The sequence below is a fragment of the Tursiops truncatus genome, chromosome 3, assembly GCF_011762595.2.
Source record: "Tursiops truncatus isolate mTurTru1 chromosome 3, mTurTru1.mat.Y, whole genome shotgun sequence".
NCBI classification, from domain to species: Eukaryota; Metazoa; Chordata; class Mammalia; order Artiodactyla; family Delphinidae; genus Tursiops; species Tursiops truncatus.
In genome coordinates this window covers 91,521,026-91,545,915 of record NC_047036.1, presented here as the reverse complement: position 1 = coordinate 91,545,915, position 24,890 = coordinate 91,521,026, and the positions used below count along the sequence as shown (strand labels likewise).

The following is a 24,890-nucleotide window of genomic DNA, read 5'->3' as shown; positions in this document are numbered from 1 at the left end:
AAAATCTCCTTATAATATTTGCACGGTGTCTTGTGACTAATAAGTTCTCAAATGTTTGTTGATTTGAATTGCATAGAGAGAAATCCATCATCTTACTCTTTTAATGGGAAAGTCATCCTGGACATTCTCTGAATTTGTGCCCTCTTTTTTCTGTTCTTTGCTCTCCATGGCTGTTCATTCTTGCATGTATTTATCTTTTTGTGGCTGTCACTGAGTAAAGCATTTTGGGAATTACAAAAGCTAAGTATTAGATACAAACCTTGTCTTAAAGGTAGAAAACAAAACTTGCCAAAGTAAAGTGGAATAATTAGAGAACAGTTAAGCCAAGTTGTATAGTATTTACTGTACAATCAGCAGGAAGACTCATTACTGGCTGTAGGAGACAGGAAGGTTTTATGTAAGGCAACAGAATTGGGCCTTAAAGGGTAGCAAAGCAGAGGGGAAAAGGATGGGGCATTCAAAAAAGGAGATGAATTATGAGCAGAAGTACAAAATAGTTTGTATGGAATGGTGAAGAGGGAATTACTGAAGGAGAAGGGTTATACTGGAACTTAATAGAAAATAAGTTTGGAACATAGACTGGTATCGGGTACACCAGGTCATGAAAGCCATGTAGAGGTAGTATTACATGGTCTTAGGAGCATGAGCATTGGGAACAAATATGAGTTTGAATCCTGGCTTAGCCACATGATCTGTGTTTTTACGAAAATTATTTGCCATTTTGAAGTCCCAGCTTCCTTAACTCTAAAATGGGAAGTGATACCTACCTCACAGTTGGGAAGATTAAATTACATATATATTAATATATGGTACTTACTGTATTACATGACATGCAATAAATGGTAGGCTTTCTAAATTTCACCTGTCAAGTACAAAAATTTAACAGATATGCAGAGGATTTAAATAATATGCTACAGTCAATAAATAGGTATATAACTTTGAGAACTTTGTACACTTTTCCCTTTTCTTAAATTTCAGTGAGATAGTTACGAAAGTTAGTCATGTTCTTGACTACAAGGCAAACCTTAAAAAATTCAAAATGGTAGCATTTGTAGGCAACAATCTCCAATCAATCTAATAAACAATAAATCAATGGCAATAAAAAGATGACTCACAAGTCATCTTATACACCTAATAATTGAGAAGAATCTTTTAAGTATCCCTGAGTCAAAGAGGAAATCAATATTAAAATTATAAATTATCAAGAAATAGAGAAGGAAACATTTTATACTAAAACCTATGAAACATGGCTAAAGCTGTATGGAGAAGAAAATTAGTACCTTAGGGACTTCCTGGTGGTGCAGTGGTTAAGAATCCGCCTGCCAATGCACAGCACACGGGTTCAAGCCCTGGCCCGGGAAGATCCCACATGCTGCAGAGCAACTAAGCCCATGTGCCACAACTACTGAGCCTGCGCTCTAGAGCCCGTGAGCCACAATTACGGAGCCCATGTGCCACAACGACTGAAGCCCACACGCCTAGAGCCTGTGCCCCTGCAACAAGAGAAGCCACCACAATGAGAAGCCCGCACACTGCAACCAAGAGTAGCCCACGCTGGCCGCAACTAGAGAAAGCCTGCGTGCAGCAACAAAGACCCAGCAGCCAAAAATAAATAAATACATTTATAAAAAACAAAAGGTTGGAATACTTTGTTCCTCAAATGTTTGGTAGAAGGTGTCTGTAAAACCATTTGAATCTGGTATTTTTTGTGTTAGGAGAAGGAAAGGGGAAATATTTAACTACTGCTCCAGTTTTTCAATGTTGGAGAACTTTTAAGATTTTCTTTTTCTTCGAGTCAGTTCCCCCCACCTTTGAGTTTTGTTCATTTTAAATGTTTGGGCTTTTCTCTCTCTTTAATCATAATCAGTCTTTTCAAAAAACCAACTTTTTGCTCTGATCTTCAAACTTTACACAAAGATATACGATGAAAAGAAAAGCTTCTTCTCAGCAGACCTGAGACCGTTTTTTCCAGAGGCAATGACTGTACTTTTGTATATCCTTTCAATGACATTTTTATCTTTATACAATCCTTTTATTTTTTACTAGAACAAGATGGACAGTATGAGACATAGTGATCTGTACTCTTTTTTTGTTTTCTCCCCCTTTTTTCGGTTTGTTTTTACATCAACCTCATTCTTTTTAATGCCAATGTAATATTCCACTGCATGGATGTATCCTATTTATTTAAAAGTAGTTAAGCTTTTATACCAAGTAAAAACTTTCGCATTTGTTTAAAGGAACCTAAGAACCCGATCTGTCACTCCTAGTCTAGTAATAGACATCATCACTTCAGAGCTCCAACAGGCCCTCCATGTGCCTTACCCATTAACTAATCAGGTAAAATTAAAATGTTCATTTGCTCCATAATAGCCTTCTTGGAAGCAGGTATATTCCATTTAAGTATCTTTAGTTAAAAACAGAACTGTTTCCATGATTTAAATGCCACGTAACGTTCTTAAACATTTAAATCCCTGTTTCTTTTGTAATTTACCCTGGTGTGTAGTATAAGGAAGGGTGCAGTTTTGTCAGTTTCCTCATGGCTGTCCAGTTTCCATTGCCGTTTATTTAAAGTTTATCTTCTCACATGTGTTTGAGATGCTACCTTTATTATGACTAAATTTACATATATTTACTTATGGAATTTAAAAAAATGTGTTCCCAGGCTTCCCTGGTGGCGCAGTGGTTGAGAGTCCGCCTGCTGATGCAGGGGACACGGGTTCGTGCCCCGGTCCGGGAAGATCCCACATGCCGCGGAACAGCTGGGCCCGTGAGCCATGGCCGCTGAGCCTGCGCGTCCGGAGCCTGTGCTCCGCAACGGGAGGGGCCACAACAGTGAGAGGCCCGCGTACTGCAAAAAAAAAAAAAAAAATGTGTTCCCTTGGTTGATCTATTCATCTGCCAATATCATAGCTTTTTTTTTTCTTTTAAATTTTATTTATTTTTTGGCTAGATTGGGTCTTCGTTGCTGCGCACAGGCTTTCTCTAGTTGTAGCGAGTGAGGGCTACTCTTCATTGCAGTGTGCAGGTTTCTCATTGTGGTGGCTTCTCTTGCTGTGGAACACAGGCTCTAGGCGTGCAGGCTTCAGTAGCTGCAGCATGTGGACTCAGTAGTTGTGGCACACGGGCTTCAGTAGTTGTGACATGCGAGCTCAGTAGTTGTAGCTCTTGGGCTCTAGAGCGCAGGCTTAGTAGTTGTGACGCACGGGCTTAGTCGCTCCGCGGCATGTGGGATCTTCCTGGACCAGGGCTCGAACCCATGTCCCCTGCATTAGCAGGCGGATTCTTAACCACTGCGCCACCAGGGAAGTCCTATTACGGCTTTTTAAAGCCTTTCTATTTTTAAATAACTTTGGACTTACAAAAGAGTTGGAAAAATAATAGAGAGTTCCCATGTACCCTTCACTTAGCTTCTCCTAATGTTAACATCTTACATATCCATAGTATAATGATCAGAACTAAGAAATTAACTTACTGTACAGTACAGTTGACTTCATACTATGTTACTTATAATGGCTTTGTACAGTAATTTAATATGTGGTAGGTGTACTCCTGCTCTTTTTTCATGTTTTCCCTTTTTTGCTTGTTTTTTTCAGTTTTCTAGCTGCAGAAAACAAAATAAAAACCAGTCTTATATAATATTTGTATTGGGACCATGTAAAATTTATAAATTAACTTAGGGAGAAATGACATCTTTATGATACTGAATCTTTATGTACACAAACAAGGTATGTCTTTCCATTTGTTGAAATGTACCTTTGTGTCTTTCAGAAGCATTTTATAATTTTCTCATAATATGTTTTGAACTCTTTGTTCAGTTTATGCCTGTGCTTTTTTTGTTTTGGTTTTGGTTTTTTGGGGGTTTTTGCCTGTGTTTTTTTATTATAAATAAGATATTTTCTTCCATTTCATCTTCTATCTGGTTTCTCTTTACACATATAAAGGAAAGGTTTCTGTATATTTTGTACTACACTAAATTACTAGACTATCTTGTTGTGGTAATATTTAGTTGATTCTTTTGGATATTCTAGGTATATAATTATATCATCTGCCAATAGTATTCCTTTCTAATTTCATTCTTAAATGTGTTGACTGGTACAAAGAGTAAGAGTGGTAAAAATGGGCTTTCCCTTAGTTTAGGAATATAGTATACCCAGTGTTTCCATATTCTGTGGTACTGGCTTTGGGCTGCTATATATTGTGTTAAAAAAAAAAGTCCTATTATATTGAGTATTTTCAACAAAACTGGACATTGAATTTGTAAAGCATCTTTTCCTCACCTTTGGCATGATAATATTTTTCTTCTGTGTAGACCTATTAATATGTTGAATAATGTCGATTTTATAATAGTGATTTTTGTTGTAAATTTTAGATTTTCCATCTCTTTTTGTTGTTAGTTTTGATAAATTACATTTTCTAGTAAATTATCTATTTCATTTAGTTTTCAAATTTATTTACATAGAATTGAGCAAAGTAGTCTTTTATGACTCTTTTGGTTTCTTCTTTCTATTGGTATTTTCCTCTTTTTTCATTACCATCTATCTAACAGTACTGGCAAATACATCTTTTTTTTTTAATTCATTAAAACAAAACAATAGGGCTTCTTCCCTGGTGGTGCAGTGGTTGGGGGTCCACCTGCCGATTCAGGGGATGCGTGTTCGTGCCCCGGTCCGTGAAGATCCCACATGCCGCAGAGCAGCTGGGCCCGTGACCATGGCCGCTGGGCCTGCGCATCCGCGTCCGGAGCTTGTGCTCCGCAACGGGAGAGGCCGCATTAGTGAGAGACCCGCATATCGCAAAAACAAACAAACAATAAAAGCAGTTTAACTAATTTTTTAAAAAGTGATCTCAAACTTCTTAAATTATAATAAAGAATCCTTCATATTTAATTCTAATTGAATCCTTCGGACTTAATTTTAATTGCCTGCCTAAACTTTTCTGCCTCCTTGCATTAATTTCTTAGGATACTGGTAAATTTGTTTTCCAGTCAACATTTGGATAAAAATCTAAATACAGTCCTTTTGCTTTCTTCTCCCCTACCCTACTCTTAAGGGGTGAGGATCTCTTTACTGGGTATCCTTACTGAAAAACAAATTTAGATCTTTGTATATTCTCAGTAGCGTGAAAGATTCAGAGTTTTTCCCTATTTCATGTGATAAATTTTGATATTTTTAATGATGCTGAGTGACTTTCATTTGAGATATATTTGGTATGAAATTCATGTGATTGTATAAAAGGCATTCTAAAATAAATTTATGAGTTCTTAAATTTTTCAGTAAGCAGTTTTGACTTAGGGATGGCTGCAACATCCTGCAAGGGTATAAGGCAAAGTATTACTCCATGAAACGTCTTATTTTTCCTGTAAAATTGTATGAAAGCACCCTGCTTTCTAAAGCAGAAGTGACTTAAATGATTTGATTCTGGAGGGGGGAAAAAGGTGATCAAAAATTTTTTTTTAATATTTATTTATTTATTTGGCTGCGCTGGGTCTCAGTTGCAGCATGCGGGATCTATTTCCCTGACCAGGGATCGAACGCGGACCCCCTGCATTGGGAGTGTGGAGTCTTAACCACTGGACCACCAGGGAAGTCCCATGATCAAATGTTTTAATTGTCCATCTGAAGGGCTGAATTCTTTTCCCTCCAGGGAAGAGCACTTTTAGTAGTCTCGTGTTCATTTTGCCCATCTGGTTCTTTTTGTGATTGTGTGAGGTTATAACCTCTGTGTCTTAGCATACTTCTGTGTACTTTGCTCTTTCTCTGTGTTATTACTTTTTCTCTTATTTTATTGTTTTAGTGGAAAATTACCTGTTAGGATTTTATTTGAAATGAAGGATTTTAGGGCTTACATTATTAAATACTGTCAGATCCCCACTTCTGTCACATGGTTTTTAATGTGCTACCTCTTTCCAGACCTGCTTATTAGTGGTATGGTGTAAAACAGATAAGTGACCCCACCTGTGAATTTCTCCCTTGTTTTTGAGACATCTCTGTCTTTTTCAAGAGGGTGAATTATTCTTCACCTCTTGTCCATTGGTTGGGGGACTGGGGCTTACAACGATAGATCAACAGTAGGTCTTACTAAGGAAGTTATGTTTCAAGTGTATTTTTGTAATATAACTTACACAGCACTTTTATTTTTAGACCCTCCTTTTGTTTCTTAATTCTAACAATATCCCTGTAAATTATATTAGAACAGGTAGTAAGGTAGTAAATGTCCACTGTACAAATGGTGAAGTGAATTTCAATGAAGGGGCAAAGGTAAAAACAGGACCAAGACTGAAATTAAGACCCAGATCTCCAAATACAAGTCATTCTTTTCAGCAGTAAAGACTTTTGTGAGTGATCCCCACCTCCCAGGATTCCGTTTCCTCCTCAGGAATCAGTGGGTTGCACCAGGTTTATCATTGACTCTAGCCATTCGTGAACAGACGAGACTTGAGTCCCTTGATTTCCCTTGTTAGGGACCTTCCAGTTGCTGAACCCCCAATATTGTCATGACTAGCCAGTGTTATAATTTGTCTGCCTTATTTTGTGTAGTGGATTTTTATTACAGAAACATTTTTTTAAATGTCCAGATCTTTAAGTATTGCTTGAGTACAAACTTTGTTATACTTTTTAGCTTTTAAATATAGGTAGAATTTTATTTATTCCTAAGTGAGTTTGGAATTAAACTAAAAAGAGAATCTGGGTCTTTGAAACTTGGTTAGTCTGAAGGTAACTCCTAGCATTCTCTAATTCTTCAGGCCAAGGACCTCTTATTACCTGGCTATCTTCTATATCTTTCTTTTCTCCCCTCTTCTTTCATAGTCTTGTAATTAACAGCCAGGCTCTTCTTCACTTCTCTTTGACAGTCTCTACTGCTGAAGTCATGAGTTTTCTTTAAGTGTCTTTCAGCCTCAGTCTGAACACAGTGGATCCCAAGATGCATATGCCATAGCATGGCCTGTTATATTCATCCTTTTGGATGAATGTATTAGAATTTATACTAGTAATTATTATCATCTTTCTATCCAAAAGATTTGAAGTCTCAATCTAAACTTCTCCCTTGTGTCCATTTTGTTAATGACTGCCTTTTTAATGACGCCTTCTTGGAACTTCATACTTCCCTATGGATAATGTTTGAGACTAGCCTTTTATCAAATGAAAAGTGGTAGAATGCAATACCTAATCTCATTAATCCCTTCTGGCTTTAAAATTATGTGACTATTGGAAAAAATCCAGAAATAAATTAATATTACCAATATAAATAAATTTCTTATCAATGATTATATTTCCTAAGTCTTGCCATTTAAAATATCTTTAAAACCTTCTAAAAAATTCTAACCTGATAGAAATCTCATCCACCTGTGAAAAGACAAATGTTTTCAAGCACTACTGAAGTTCTCTTCTATTTTAGCCCTATCTGTCTTTAATTAAGACCCCAGTATTTCATCTTCTTAGAAAGATGCTGCTACTTGCACAATATTGTTTTGAGATGGAAACTACTACATAAACACAATTCTTCTTATTAAGTGTCTCCAGGGTTTTGTTTATCCCTTTCTTTGTAAACAAGCAGCCACTATATTTTTAGTAGTGAATTTCAAAATCCTTTTTAACCTTATAGGTCCAAGGGTAGCCAAGGATGGCTGCAGCTTCATATGATCAGTTGTTAAAGCAAGTTGAGGCACTGAAGATGGAGAACTCAAATCTTCGACAAGAGCTAGAAGATAATTCCAATCATCTTACAAAACTGGAAACTGAGGCATCTAATATGAAGGTATCAAGACTGTGACTTTTAATTGTAGTTTATCCATTTTTATTCAGTACTCCTTTCTGTAAGCTTGGGATTAGACACTTCACTTACTTAAAAGTGTGTTGTAAGTTAAGCAGTAATATGTAAACTCTTTCTTGCAAAAGTTAACATTTATATTTTTAAACAAAATGTTTTGAATTCATCCAGCAAATCATATAAAGAAAATGATTGTAAAACCCCAATGACTCATTAGTTAGTTCTTAGTTATTTTTAAGCTTAAAAATAAAAGGCCAACTTAACCGTCACTATAGTGAGGGTGGGTATTCTGTGTAATTCATAGAAACTAGCCTCACAACCTTAGAATATATCTCAAGTATTAAATATTGCCATCATCCCCAACTCTCTCAGATCTTGTCTTCACTTAAGTGCTGCAATGATAGATGATCAAGAAAATCAGGGTGCCCTAGTGGGAAGAGTCCTGAACTGAAAGTCAGTACCTGGTCCTGTTCCTGGTTTTGCCATAAGCTAAACTACATACCCTTCTAGAAGTTGCCTTATTTGGAAAATACAGTCATTGCACTAGCATAGATGATTTCCATGACACCTTCACGCCCTGAAATTGGTTTCCCAAATAACATTGAAAAGCTGTGATAACCTCCACGACAAGTTATAAAATATTAAGTCTGCACTGGGGAAAATACGTTCTAATTTCAAAATAATTAAGGTAAAAACTTTAACTGTTTTAATTTCCAGCTACTTAGGCAGATTCTCCTCTCCCTGAATTTAATAACTTTATAGAATTGGAGATTCAACAAAACTGTTACCTCCTTCTCTTTTAAAAAATTCTTCCTGCTACGTGTTGTTTCTGTGCCTTGGCTATTTTAACCATCTGGGTTTCCGACCCTTTCTTCCTGTCTGCTCACTACTCTTATTCCGTATTCATTTCCTAGTCTCTTCTAGTTCTTTTTCCATGCATTTTGAGGTCTCCCTTATTCTTCAAGCTTCTGTATATCACTGAACTATTTTTGCTCCTCTTTTACTTTTGTATTCATTATCATAACAGTTCAGCCTTTTACTCATATGAGCTTTTCTTTCTTTTTCTTTCTTTCTCTTTTTCTTTTTCTTTCTTTTTCTCTCTCTTTCTTTCTCTCTCTCTCTCTTTTTCTTTCTCTCCCTCCCTCCCTCCCTCCCTATGTATCTATAAATCTTTTCCACTCTAATTGCCTATTTCTATGGCAGTAGCAATTGACAGATCTCCAAGATACCTACCTCAAGTCCTTTTGGAGATTAAGTAGACTATAAAGAAACATTTTTTTCTCACCACAGACTTTGGGTGACCTTAAAAACAGCTGACTCAATTACCTACTAGGTTAAAAAAGTATAGTCTGGTATTTTAACACAGATCAACATAATATATCTAAAATTATTGTACATGGCATGTGGTTTTAAAAGTTTAAAGACAAAAAACTTAAAATTCTCAGCAGGACTACTCTTTCATCTACTTCAGAAGTATACTTAGTAGGGAATTCTTCCTGGCATGCCTATCTCAATGTCTCTTTTGTAGTGCAGAATTCTGAGGTCCCTTTTAAAAGTTGTTGGATTGTTTTTTTAAACTAGTTGAGCAAATTCAAAATTCATTTTTGGGAAACATTTTAACCTATCTTTAGATCCATCTCCATGTTGAAATGGAATGTCTCTCAGAGTAACAAGTCAGACCCTTAAATTTCTACAGTGGAATATCAGGGTGACCTCTTAGCCATGTGGTATAATATACATCATGAATATTACTATTTAATATTAAATACTAATTAAATACTAATATTGTCTGAATTCAACTGTGAATTGATTATTACTCAGCAAGTGCTTTGACAGACATCCTTGCTAAGCCATCCACGTATTTCTTCAGGATTGGGTGTATGTTATCATAGCAGTTATGACCTTGTACTGAAATTATTTATGTCTCTCTCCTTTTAAGGGGCTTTATGTATGGTGTTAAAGAATAGGAACCATGGCCTGTTTATTTTGCCTTAGAATATCGAGTTGTGAAAAGACACTTGGAAACATTGGCACTTCTTACACTGGATTAAAGTTAATCCAAAACAATGGTTATTTCTCAAAAAATCACTTATTAGACTTTGGAATACATCATATGATCTTGAATTATGTTTACTGATCATTAACATATTTACTCTATGGAAGGCAAGGTGTGTCTCCTCCAACTAGATGTCTCAGGATTTCTGAAGTTTATGCAGTAGTACCATCTAGTGGCAAAAGAGAATACTGCTTTGCTATTGATTACATGTCATTGATACTATAAAAATATTTTGTGTGTGTGTGTCAGGAAAGTATGTGTACAACAGTTAGGGAAATGTGAACACTGTATATTTGAGAATATTAAGGAAATGCTTATTTTTTAGGTATAATGATGGCATTGTGGTTGTGTTTAGAAAGAATCCCTGTGTAAATATACATATCGAATTTTTTTTTTTTTTTTTTTTTTTTTGCGGTACGCGGGCCTCTCACTATTGTGGCCTCTCCTGTTGCGGAGCACAGGCTCCGGACACGCAGGCTCAGCGACCATGGCTCACGGGCCCAGCCGCTCCGCAGCATGTGGGATCTTCCCGGACCGGGGCACGAACTCATTTCCCCTGCATCGGCAGGCGGACTCTCATCCACTGCGCCACCAGGGAAGCCCGTATATCGAATTTTTTTACAGAAGAAACAGTGTGTCTGAGATTTGTTTTTCAGATAAATTTGGGTTGTAGGGAAAAGGAGAAAATGGTTATGGGTATAGATGAAAGAAGCCCATGAGTTGATAGTTACTGAAGTAAGATGTGAGGATACATAGGAGTTTGTTATATTGTTCTCTACATTTATGTATATACTTGACATTTCTGTAATTAAAATAAAATACAGATTTTGTGGGATTTAGATCAGATAAATGCAGCAGTTACAGCTAAACTTAAGAGAAATTATGTATTATATTTTTTACTCCAGGGCTAGAAATGAACGTGATTTACTTTAAAATGGTGAGCATAGCAACAAGGTAAATATGGTGTATTGTGAAGCATTTAAACTGAGATATGGCATGGTATAGAAAAAATTATCTTTAGGTAAAATATTAATCAACTATTATTATCTTTTTTGTATTTTAGCAAAATGAAATATTTATAACTTGCTCTGTAAACTATAAAACCATACATGGAAAGCATCTTTTATTTTCAGAGTATAAGAAAAAATGAGAAGTAGAAATTCAAATTGGCACATTTCATAATTTATTTTGAAGATTTAATTACCAAGTATACTTTTATCTGGTAATGAAAAGAATAAATAACTATGATATATTGAGAAAAACAGAAATGAGTCAAGCAGAAACCCCCTTGAAATGACACAGTTGATCATTGATAAATATTTCCTATTTACTGATATGACCACAGCATATTTTGTGTCTAATAATTAAGTCTCTGATGTTTTTAAAATCTTAAAATGTTTTTTAAAATAATGTGATTATGTAATGTAACTAAGTAACTTTTTAAAACCAAACTTCCAGAGCCATGGCTGCTGAGCCTGCGCATCCGGAGCCTGTACTCCGCAACGGGAGACGCCACAACAGTGAGAGGCCCACGTACCGCAAAAAAAAAAAAAAAAAGAAAAAACTTACAGAATTTATAAAGACAAATGAATATTCTCTCCTTTAAAATTTACATATTAATTTAAAAAGCTGTCATTTCTCAAAACATTTTTTTGAAGTATTTTATTTGGAATTGCTTTGTAGTTGTGTTGCATTTTCTCTTAAACACTCTGAAATTGAGGACTTCTTTAAGGTTGTATGCAGCATGCAGCCCCAGGCAATCATTCAGTACTACTGCAGCAACTAGAAAACACTGGACAAAAAATTAAAATCGTACTTTTAAAGACATTGGAGAACTGTGAAATCATCAAGGACTGTATTAACTAAAATTCCTAAGAGGAAAGAGCCCTTTCTAGATGAGCTGAGATCACTGGTAATTTTCTTCCCCAGGGGTATTTGCTATTTCTAGGGACAGACTGATAATTCATCACTGGCACAGGACTCTACTGGAGGAAAGAAACTGTTGGAGGTCTTGACAAACACATGGGCAGATGTGAAGTATTGACATTTAGAGGAGCTCCAAATGCATGGCTAGTTTTCCCAAATTTTCTCAAAATGCATGGGGCATTGGCTGAGTCTTGCTATGGGGAAGGATGCTGGGGATGGACTGTGGAGGCAGGATGTTAGGAGGCCATGTCCTGCTAGAGGAATACTCGTACAACAGGTCTCCTCAGTTTAAGTGTAGAGGAGAGAGACATTCAAGGAACTTGGCAAGCCAAATCAGATATGAAGTTCACTTAAACTGCACCTGCAACCTATTTTCAGCTATTGAATGAAGGAAATCAGACCCCAGTGGTGGAAAGGGCAAACTCTTTGAGGCAAAATCTGATCTGAAGTCTTTATTATTATTGTATACATAATGACTAGCATGCAGTTAAAAGTTACAAGAAATACAAAGAAATAGGAAAATGACTGCTAATCAAAAGAACAAATAGAAAATAGAAGCAAATCCCAAGATGATCCATGTGTTGTAATTAGTAGTCAAAGATTTTAACATAATTTAAATGTTTTGAGAAAAAAGAAAAGGTTGGGGCTTCCCTGGTGGCACAGTGGTTGAGAGTCCGCCTGCCGATGCAGGGGACACAGGTTCATGCCCCTGTCCGGGAAGATCCCACATTCTGCGGAGCGGCTGGGCCCGTGAACCATGGCCGCTGAGCCTGCGTGTCCGGAGCCTGTGCTCTGGCCGCTGAGCCTACGTGTCCGGAGCCTGTGCTCTGCAATGGGAGAGGCCACAACAGTGAGAGGCCCGCGTACCGCAAAAAAAAAAAAAGAAAAGAAAAGGTTGGATTAAATGGATGAAAAATCAGAAAGTCTCGACAGAGAATTGGAATCTGTAATTAAGAAGAGTCATATAGATATTCTATAACTGAAATATTTTTGACATTAACTTATTGGATGGGCTTGGTCACAGGTTAAATACAGGATTAATGAACTAGTGAGAAGATAGAATTAGTGAACATGTAGAAAGGTCAATAGAAAAATATCCAAACTGAAGCACAGAAGAGGAAGAAAAATGGAAAACAAAAAGTATGTAAGAGTCACGAGGGACACAGGCAAATAGGTAAAAGCAAATATAATTGAAGTCTTAGAAGGGGCAGGGTAAGAGAATGGAGCAAAAGTAATATTTAAAGACATAGTAGCTGAGAATTAATGTAAAGCTGTTGTAAAGTTATTAAGACAATGTGGTAATTAGAGTAGATTAGTAGACTAACAGCAATAGAGTTGAGAAAAATACCTACATATATATGGTCACCTGATTTATGATCCAGGCATCCCTGCAGATCAGTGGGGAAAGGCTGGTCTTTTCAATAAATGGTGCAGAGGCAATTAAATATCTGTATGAAGGAAAAAAAACAAAAAAGAACCAAGAGCTCTACCTCAACTCATGCAAAAAAGTAATTCAAGTAAATCATATGCAAAAAATGTAAATGTGAAAACAGAACAGTTTCCTTCTGGAAGAAAACTTAGGGAATAGCTTCATCTCCTTAGAGTAGGCAAAGATTTCTTAAATAGAATGCCAAAGTACTAAAAATTTATCAGTGGGACATCATTAAAACTGACAGCTTTTGTTCATCAAAAGACTCCATTATGTTTCTGGAAGAAAATATAGGGTAATATCGCTTTGACCTTCATGAAGGCAAAATTTCTTAGTACACATAAAGCTCTAAACATAAAAGAAAAAAGGTATAAAATGAATGTCATCAAATTTAAAACTTAAAATCTATTCAAGACTTCATTAAGAAAATGAAAAGACAAAGCATAGACTGGAAGAAAATATTTACAGTACGTATATCTGATAAAGGACTTGGTTCAGAATATACAAAGAATTTTTACAAACCAAGAATTTTAAAAGTCCAGTTTTTAAAATCTGGCCCAAAACTTGAAAAAATAATTCAGAAAGGAAGGTAAATGGTCAGTAAGCACATGTAAAGGGATTCAACATCCTTTATCCTCAGGGAAGTGCAAATATCATTTCATTCCTAATCAAATCACTAAAATTTAAAAGACTGATCATGCCAAATGTGGAACATCAAGATGCTTATACATTGCTGGTAGGAGTATAAAATGGCACATCATCTTTGGAAAACCATTCAGCAGTTTCTTTTAAAGTTAAACCCTATGACTCAGCGTTTAAACTTCCAGATATATACTCAAGAGAAGTGAGTGCATGTGTCCACCTGAAGATATGTGCAAAAATGTTCATAGTAGCATTCTTCATAATAGCCTCCAAACTGGCAACAACCCAAATGTCCATCAAGAGGGAGAATAAAGGATAAATCAGTTGAGGTGCATTCATACAGTGGATAACTACATAGCATTAAAAAAAAAACAGCTGATACATGCAACAGCATGAATAAATCTCATAGAAATTTTGGTGAGCAAAAAACGTGAGACACAAAAGACTGTATACTGTATGATTTCATTTATATGCAGTTCACAAGCATGCCAACTAATAGACACAGAAATCAGAATACTGGTTACCTCTGGGGAGTGAATATTGATTGGTAAGGGACAAAAGGGAACCTTCTGAGATGCTGGAAATGTTCTGTGTCTTCCCTGGGTAGTGATTACATGGATACTTAGATTACATCAGAAACCTAATATTGGTGTACTTTTCATATGTATGTTGTATCTCAGTAAAGCAGAAAAAAAATCAGGGCTAATTTTTATCATGGAATAGCCATAAACTATTCACAGCAAAGTAGTGAGTAATGTAGTCATGCTGGATGATGTCATCTTGAGGGAAGGTAACTGGATCTAACTATGAATTAATAACGTGTGCATTTTTTTTTCTTTTTTTGGTGAGGTTCATAACTCAGAATGTACAAAAAAAGTTTAATGGAACATATTGGAATGAGTAGCTTCCAAGGTGGCTGCTTTGAAAGTCTTAAAAAAAATTTTTTAAACCTTAAATTTCAATAGTTTTATTTACTTTTGTGGTTAGAACTTTTATCAACAGACTTCTAACCACATGCACAGAAACTTAAAAAAAACATATTACAAGCTGTGCATATTTACTGTTTTTAAAAATTAGGAAATATGGGCAAACAAAAAGAGATATCAAAATCACCCATTTAAAAAATGTTTTTAATACCAGCAGTAACCTTTGATAATGTGTATATTTTTCTCTCTGTGCATTTTATGCAGGCATGCATTTAATGGGATCGTATTTTGAAGCATGCTTTTTAATTTAATATAAGTCATCTTTATTTTATAATATTTTCATAGTTCTGTAATATTCCATTGTATGGCTAATGCCATAAATTTATTTAATCCTTTATTGTTGGACATGCAGGTTTATATAGCCTTTTAATTTCTATTGTTGGTGTTACTTTAGTTTTTCTTTATTATTTTTTAACATGTTTTTTAAAAACTGTTAATGTGCCATTAGTTTTGAAAAATCAGGTATATGTCCTATGAGATGCCAAAGATTTCTTTTTCTTGTTGTTTTTGAACTCTTAAGTACTTGTACCTTTTCTAAAAACAATATTTTTTTTGTAATACCTGTTGTTTTAAAATTAGGAAACCAAAAACAAGCAAAAAATTTGCTTGCAATTCTAACTTCCATAGAATACCACTGCGAACTCTTGATGATAGGCTTTGGAGAATAATCTTGTATAAAGAGAGACCTGATCAAAGCTGTGTTTTAAAAGGCTTACTCTGATAGTTCTGTGCAAGGTAGGACCATTTAGGAGTTTATTTTAGTAGTTTTGAGGTTAATAATCAGGATAGTGACAGTAAGAATAGAAAAGAGATGGCTGTAAGAGAGATAATAGAGCTAGAATACAGAATTTGATAACTGATTGGGAAGATGAAGGAGGGGATGCTGAGGATTTGAGCCTGGAGGTACAAAAGAAGGCTACTGCCATTTAACTGAAGGAATACAAGGCGAAGAACAGGTTTTAGTGACACAAAATGATAGTTCGGACATTTACATGTGCAGTGCATATCATCCAGATGCACTGAATGTAAAGCATCTATCAGTCATACTGGGAAAGTGAGTCTGAAATTTGCAAGTGAGGTTAGGATTAGACATATAATTGGAAGTTATTTGAGAAAGGCAGTTGTTGAATTGTGAGACTGGGGATTATAAGAAATAGTGATAAGATTAAAGGATCATTGAAAGACTACAAGCAGCAGTGGATGGAAGGAGAATTGGGATCCTAAACACTGCAGGTAGCCTACAGTGGTAATCTCAAACTTTATGGAAGAGATGGTGTCCTGATGTTTATACTAAATGTTTTAGAGTAATCTACATTCATTCGAGAAAGGCATCCCTGTGCAAATTTATTTCCTATCCCACAGTTGTGATACACTCTGACATAATTTCTGAACGTGGATATCCGTCACCTCCACGTCCCACGTCTACTTATCTAAGCCTTTCAACCTCCAACATGGTCTATTATTTGAAGGTCAAATCTTAAGGTCACAGGCTATTTCTTGTTGTTAACATAGGGATTCTTTTCTTAATGCTTATAATGTCACTGTCAAGGTAAACCAGTGAAGTTGTCTTTGCTACATTTACTCACTTTTTGACAGATTTCCTTTTCAATCTATTTATGGATCATTTTTCATATAGAGGAACACTACCCATAGCTATAAGATTGTAAATGTTCAAATACACTGTTTTGCATTTGGAAACCTAGTTGGCCAACAAAAGATTTTGCTGTGAACTAGAATGGGATGCCTCAGAATATATAAAATGTAAATGTATATAAATTACAGAAAAACTAATAGAAGATGAAAGTTCCCAACCTTCTTTGACAAAAGTTTATCAACAGAAGGATTTAGATGGGAAAGGAAATAATGGATCAAAAGTCAGGAGACAGTGAGCATACAGTCACTTAACTATCTGCTGATTATAAATCAGTGTACTAGCAGAATGTACATAAATGTAGTATATAAAAGCTTGCTGTTTATTGGGGTGTTAAATAAAACAGCATACTGTGTTAATCTGGTGTTTTTCATGGCCATGTTGGTATAAGCTTAAGAGACATGGATTTTAAACAGATTTTTTAAACAGCTTTTGTGCCTCGGGCAAGTCTTTGAGTCTCAGTTGATCTCTCTGAAAGATGAGAATGATCCGCTTTGCTATATTATTTCAGAAGTTGCAGATAATATATCTTAACTATTCCATATATATAATATATTGCATGGGGACTACCCATAATCACCATTATCACAAAATATCACTGTTGTTGGGCTATAATTTATTATTCATAATTAGCAATAGGTAATATATGTAGAGTACTTTACAATTTATGATACGTTTTCAGATAGATCTGAAATCACTTTGTTCCCCAAGCAGACCTAAATGCCAAGAAATGTACAAGCATGTCTTCAAAAAGTTATTTAGGGGACTTCCCTCGTGGCACAGTAGTTAAGAATCTGCCTGCCAATGCAGGGGACACGGGTTTGATCTCTGGTCCAGGAAGATCCCACATGCCATGGAGCAGCTAAGCCCATGAGCCACAACTACTGAGCCTGTGCTCTAGAGCCCATGAGCCACAACTACTGAGCCTACGCATCACAACTACTGAGGCTGCGTGCCTAGAGCCCATCTCTGCAACAAGAGAAGCCACTGCAATGAGAAGCCCACACACAGCAACGAAGACCCAATGCAGCCAAAAAGTTTTTTAAAAATTTAAAAAATTAAGTTCATATTATTAAAAAAAAATTACTTAGAATTTTGTCATGTTAATATATTGTGTTCTTTTTTACAGGAAGTACTTAAACAACTACAAGGAAGTATTGAAGATGAAGCTATGGCTTCGTCTGGACAGATTGATTTATTAGAGCGTCTCAAAGGTAGATTTATTTATTTATTTATTTATTTATTTAACATCTTTATTGGAGTATAATTGCTTTACAGTGGTGTGTTAGTTTCTGCTTTATAACAAAGTGAATCAGCTATACATATACATATATCAAAGGTAGATTTTTAAGAAGTGTTTTAAAGTAATTTTTTTAAGGTCTAGTTGTCAGCTTTAGGTGTATATACCCAAGTACAGCTTCTCTTGATTAGAATGTTGGTATTGGGTTTTCTTGGCTTTGAATAAACTATTTTAGATTACTTCCTTGATAATTTTCAGCTCTTTCTAAAACTCGTTGCTGTTCCACTAGTCACTAAATACGCCTTTAATAAGCTATATGCCACAAACTGGGCCCACTGCTTCATTTGAAGGAGTCAGTGACCTTCTTTGTTCCGTCCAGGATAGAAGTGCTTTATCTTCATACATATGGCCTGACTTTTTGTGGGACTGTTTCTCTTACAGAACCAGGAGTCAATGAATTTCTCTGAGCATCAGCATTTGTGATAGGATTTCTTCCGTTTCCTACATAAATTTGCTGCTCAATAGCTGCCATAATTTAGTACTCCTACAGGCTTTATGTAATATATATAATGTATTATCAGTTACATTATAAAATGGCTTAAAATCAGAGGGCTAAAATATGAACCAAAGATTTCAGTTTTAAAAGATAGAACCGCCAGGAGGTGCTGAGGAGGGAGTCACAGGGTGGTTCACTGCGCTGTATGTAAAGTTTTCTCCACGGGGGGCTGCGTTCACCTGACAGGTTATCTCTGGAGTTCAAGTTTGAGTTGAAACCAGACTCAAGTTTCACCTGTCCTCACTGACCCATGGATTTCTGTGTGACCAGCAGTGTGGGTTACAGGCTCTAGGTGCTCCAACCAAGCATGAGGACTGTGCCTCTCAGGTGGGAGAGCTAAGTTCAGGACATTCATCCCCAAAAGACATCCCAGCTCCACGTAATATCAAACGGCAGAAATCTCCCAGAGATCTCCATCTCAAGGCCAAGACCCAGCTCCACTCAACGACCAGCAAGCTACAGTGCTGGACATCCTATGCCAAACAACTAGCAAGACAGGAACACACCCCCACCCATTAGCAGAGAAGATGCCTAAAATCATAATAAGGCCACAGACACCCCAAAACACACCACCAGACGTGGACCTGCCCACCAGAAAGACAAGATCCAGCCTCATCCTCCAGAACACAGGCACTAGTCCCCTTCACCAGGAAGCCTACACAACCCATTGAACCAACCTTAGCCACTGGGGGCAGACACCAAAAACAATGGGAACTAGGAACCTGCAGCCTGCGAAAAGGAGACCCCAAACACAGTAAGTTAAGCAAAATGAGAAGACAGAGAAACACACAGCAGATGAAGGAGCAAGGCAGAAACCCACCAGACCTAACAAATGAAGAGGGAATAGGCAGTCTACCTGAAAAAGAATTCAGAATAATGATAGTAAAGATGATCCAAAATCTTGGAAATAGAATGGAGAAAATACAAGAAATGTTTAACAAGGACCTAGAAGAACTAAAGAGCAAACAAACAGTGATGAACAACACAATAAATGAAATTAAAAATTCTCTAGAAGGAATCAATAGCAGAATAACTGAGGCAGAAGAACGGATAAGTGACCTGGAAGATAAAATAGTGGAAATAACTGCTGCAGAGCAGAATAAAGAAAAAAGAATGAAAAGAATTGAGGACAGTCTCAGAGACATCTGGGATAACATTAAACGCACCAACATTTGAATTATAGGGGTCCCAGAAGAAGAAGAGAAAAAGAAAGGGACTGAGAAAATATTTGAAGAGTTTATAGTTGAAAACTTCCCTAATATGGGAAAGGAAATAGTTAATCAAGTCCAGGAAGCACAGGGAGTCCCATACAGGATAAATCCAAGGAGAAACACGCCAAGACACATATTAATCAAACTATCAAAAATTAAATACAAAGAAAAAATATTAAAAGCAGCAAGGGAAAAGAAACAAATAACATACAAGGGAATCCCCATAAGGTCAACAGCTGATCTTTCAGCAGAAACTCTGCAAGCCAGAAGGGAGTGGCAGGACATATTTAAAGTGATGAAAGGGAAAAACCTACAACCAAGATTACTCTACCCAGCAAGGATCTCATTCACATTGGACAGAGAAATTAAAACCTTTACAGACAAGCAAAAGCTAGGAGAATTCAGCACCACCAAACCAGCTTTACAACAAATGCTAAAGGAACTTCTCTAGGCAGGAAACACAAGAGAAGGAAAAGACCTACAATAACAAACCCAAAACAATTAAGAAAATGGGAATAGGAACATACATATCGATAATTACTTTAAATGTAAATGGATTAAATGCTCCAACCAAAAGACATAGACTGGCTGAATGGATACAAAAACAAGACCCATATATATGCTGTCTACAAGACACCCACTTCAGACCTAGAGACACATACAGACTGAAAATGAGGGGATGGAAAAAGATATTCCATGCAGATGGAAATCGAAAGAAAGCTGGAGTGGCAATTCTCATATCAGACAAAATAAACTTTAAAACAAAGACTATTTATTACAAGAGACAAAGAAGGACACTACATAATGATTAAGGGGTCAATCCAAGAAGAAGATATAACAGTTGTAAATATTTATGCAGCCAACATAGGAGCACCTCAATACATAAGGCAAGTACTGACAGCCATAAAAGAGGAAATCGACAGTAGCACAATCATAGTAGGGGACTTTAACACCCCACTTTCACCAAAGGATAGATCATCCAAAATGAAAATAAATAAGGAAGCACAAGCTTTAAATGATACATTAAACAAGATGGACTTAATTGATATTTATAGGACATTCCATCCAAAAACAACAGAATACACTTTCTTCTCAAGTGCTCATGGAACATTCTCCAGGATAGATCATATCATGGGTCACAAATCAAGCCTTGGTAAATTTAAGAACATTGAACTCGTATCAAGTATCTTTTCCAACCACAACGCTATGAGACTAGATATCAATTACAGGAAAATATCTGTAAAAAATACAAACACATGGAGGCTAAACAATACACTACTTAATAACCAAGAGACCACTGAAGAAATCAAAGAGGAAATCAAAAAATACCTAGAAACAAATGACAATGAAAACACAATGACCCCAAAGCTATGGGATGCAGCCAAAACAGTTATAAGAGGGAAGTTTATAGCAATACAATCCTACCTTAAGAAACAAGAAACATCTCAAATAAACAACCTAACCTTACACCTAAAGAAATTAGAGAAAGAAGAACAAAAAAAACCCAAAATTAGCAGAAGGAAAGAAATCATAAAGATCAGATCAGAAATAAATGAAAAGGAAAAGAAGGAAACAGTAGCAAAGATCAATAAAACTAAAAGCTGGTTCTTTGAGAAGATAAACAAAATTGATAAACCATTAGCCAGACTCATCAAGAAAAAGGAGAAGACTCAAATCAATAGAATTAGAAATGAAAAAGGAGAAGTAACAACTGACACTGCAGAAATACAAAGGATCATGAGAGATTACGACAAGCAACTATATGCCAATAAAATGGACAACCTGGAAGAAATGGACAAATTCTTAGAAAAGCACAACCTTCCGAGACTGAACCAGGAAGAAATAGAAAATATAAACAGACCAATCAGAAGCACTGAAATTGAAACGGTGATTAAAAATCTTCCAACAAACAAAAGCCCAGGACCAGATGGCTTCACAGGCGAATTCTATCAAACATTTAGAGAAGAGCTAACACCTATCCTTCTCAAACTCTTCCAAAGTATAGCAGATGGAGGAACACTCCCAAACTCATTCTACGAGGCCACCATCACCCTCATGCCAAAACCAGACAAAGATGTCTCAAAGAAACAAAACTACAGGCCAATATCACTGATGAACATAGATGCAAAAATCCTCAACAAAATACTAGCAAACGGAATCCAACAGCACAGTAAAAGGATCATACACCATGATAAATTGGGGTTTATCTCAGGAATGAAAGGATTCTTCAATATACGCAAATCAATCAATGTGATACACCATATTAACAAATTGAAGGAGAAGAACCATATCATCTCAATAGATGCAGAGAAAGCTTTCGACAAAATTCAACACCCATTTATGATAAAAACCCTCCAGAAAGTAGGCATAGAGGGAACTTACCTCAACATAATAAAGGCCATATATGACAAACCTACAGCCAACATTGTTCTCAGTGGTGAGAAACTGAAAGCATTTCCACTAAGATCAGGAACAAGACAAGGTTGCCCACTCTCACCACTATTATTCAACATAGTTTTGGAAGTTTTAGCCACAGCAATCAGAGAAGAAAAAGAAATAAAAGGAATCCAAATCAGAAAAGAAGAAGTAAAGCTGTCACTGTTTGCAGATGACATGATACTATACATAGAGAATCCAAAAGATGCTATCAGAAAACTACTAGAGCTAATCAGTGAATTTTGTAAAGTAGCAGGATACAAAATTAATGCACAGAAATCTCTTGCATTCCTATACACTAATGATGAAAAATCTGAGAGTGAAATCAAGAAAATACTCCCATTTACCATTGCAACAAAAAGAATAAAACATCTAGGAATAAACCTACCTAAGGAGATAAAAGACCTGTATGCAGAAAATTATAAGACACTGGTGAAAGAAATTAAAGATAATACCAACAGATGGAGAGATACACCATATTCTTAGATTGGAATAATCAACATTGTGAAAATGACTATACTACCCAAAGAAATCTATAGATTCAATGCAATCCCTATCAAACTACCACTGGCATTTTACACAGAGCTAGAATAAAAAATTTCACAAAGTGTATGGAAACACAAAAGACCCCAAATAGCCAAAGCAATCTTGAGAAAGAAATGGAGCTGGAAGAATCAGGTTCCTGGACTTCAGACTATACTACAAAGCTACAGTAATCAAAACAATATGGTACTGGCACAAAAACAGAAATATAGATCAATGGAAAAGGATAGAAAGCCCAGAGTTAAACCCATGCACATATAGTCACCTTATCTTTGATAAAGGAGGCAAGAATATACAGTGGAGAGAAGACAGCTCTTCAATAAGTGGTGCTGGGGAAACTGGACAGGTACATGTAAAAGTATGAAATTAGAACACTCCCTAACACCATACACAAAAATAGACTCAAAATGGATTAAAGACCTAAATGTAAGGCCAGAAACTATCAAACTCTTAGAGGAAAACATAGGCAGAACATTCTATGACATAAATCACAGCAAGATCCTTTTTGACCCACCTCCTAGAGAAATGGAAATAAAAACAAAAATAAACAAATAGGACCTAATGAAAGTTAAGAGCCTTTGCCCAGCAAAGGAAACTATAAACAAGACCAAAGGATACCCTCAGAATGGGAGAAAATATTTGCAAATGAAGCAACTGACAAAGGATTAATCTCCAAGATTTACAAGCGGCTCATTCAGCTCAATAACAAAAAAACAAACAACCCAATCCAAAATTGGGCAGAAGACCTAAATAGACATTTCTCCAAAGAAGATATACAGATTGCCAACAAACATATGAAAGAATGCTCAACATCATTTATCATTAGAGAAATGCAAATCAAAACTACAATGAGATATCATCTCACATCGGTCAGAATGGCCATCATCAAAAAATCTAGAAACAGTAAATGCTGGAGAGGGTGTGGAGAAAAGGGAACACTCTTGCACTGTTGGTGGGAATGTAAATTGATACAGCCACTATGGAGAACAGTATGGAGGTTCCTTAAAAAACTAAAAATAGAACTGCCATGTGACCCAGCAATCCCACTACTGGGCATATACCCTGAGAAAACCATAATTCAAAAACAATCATGTATCACAATGTTCATTGCAGCTCTGTTTACAATAGCCAGGACATGGAAGCAACCTAAATGCCCACCAAAAGATGAGTGGATAAAGAAGATGTGGCACATATGTACAATGGAATATTACTCAGCCATGAAAAGAAACAAAATTGAGATATTTGTAGTGAGGTGGATGGACCTAGAGTCCGTCATACAGAGTGAAGTAAGTCGGAAAGAGAAAAACAAATACCATATGCTAACACATAGGAATCTAAGAAAAAAAAGGTCATGAAGAACCTAGGGGTAAGTCGGAAATAAAGACACAGACCTACTAGAGAATGGACTTGAGGATATGGGGAGCGGGAAGGGTAAGCTGTGACAAAGCAAGAGAGAGGCATGGACATATATACACTACCAAACGTAAAATAGATAGCTCGTGGGAAGCAGCCGCATAGCACAGGGAGATCAGCTAGGTGGTTTGTGACCACCTAGAGGGGTGGGATAGGGAGGGTGGGAGGGAGGGAGACGCAAGAGGGAAAAGGTATGGGATCATATGTATATGTATAACTGATTCTCTTTGTTATAAAGCACAAACTAACACACCATTGTAAAGCAATTATACTCCAATAAAGATGTTAAAAAAATACCGTATGCTAACAAACATATATGGAATTTAAAAAAATAGTTCTGAAGAACTTAGGGGCAAGATGGGAATAAAGACACAGACCTACTAGAGAATGGACTTGAAGATATGGGGAGGGGGAAGGGTAATCTGGGACAGAGTGAGAGAGTGGCATGGACACATACACTACCAAATGTAAAATAGATAGCTAGTGGGAAGCAGCTGCATAGCACAGGGAGATCAGCTCAGTGCTTTGTGACCACATAGTGAGGGTGGGAGGGAGACGCAAGAGGGAAGAGATATGGGGATATATGTATATGTATAGCTGATTCACTTTGTTATAAAGCAGACACTAACACACCATTGTAAAGAAATTATACTCCAATAAAGATGTTAAAAAATAGAAAGATAATATAATTGCATTAGCAATATTTTAGAGCACTTAAAGCAATTGTTTTATAAAAACTTGTCTGTATTTTATTTAGAACTTAACTTAGATAGCAGTAATTTTCCTGGAGTGAAACTACGGTCAAAAATGTCCCTCCGTTCTTACGGAAGCCGAGAAGGATCTGTATCTAGTCGTTCAGGAGAGTGCAGTCCTGTTCCTATGGGTTCATTTCCGAGAAGAGGGTTTGTAAATGGAAGCAGAGAAAATACCGGTTATTTAGAAGAACTTGAAAAAGAGAGGTAACTTTTCTTCATTAAATAGTAAACTTGTATGCTCCAATTTTAGCTAGTATTTTGTCATTTTTTAATGATACA

General features: G+C 36.3%; 1 protein-coding gene across 13 annotated transcripts in view; it reads left to right on the top strand.

Moving 5' to 3' along the window:
• The window catches only part of APC (APC regulator of WNT signaling pathway), a 135,353-nt gene that overhangs the window by 40,256 nt on the left and 70,207 nt on the right, over positions 1-24,890 (top strand). For all 13 annotated transcript variants that reach the window (XM_073802401.1, XM_073802399.1, XM_073802398.1 and 10 more), the window contains exons 2-4: positions 7,603-7,755; positions 17,587-17,671; positions 24,614-24,815. In XM_073802401.1, the coding sequence (XP_073658502.1) occupies positions 7,621-7,755; positions 17,587-17,671; positions 24,614-24,815 (422 nt within the window). In that variant the 5' untranslated portion in view covers positions 7,603-7,620. The remainder of the gene's footprint in view (positions 1-7,602; positions 7,756-17,586; positions 17,672-24,613; positions 24,816-24,890) is intronic.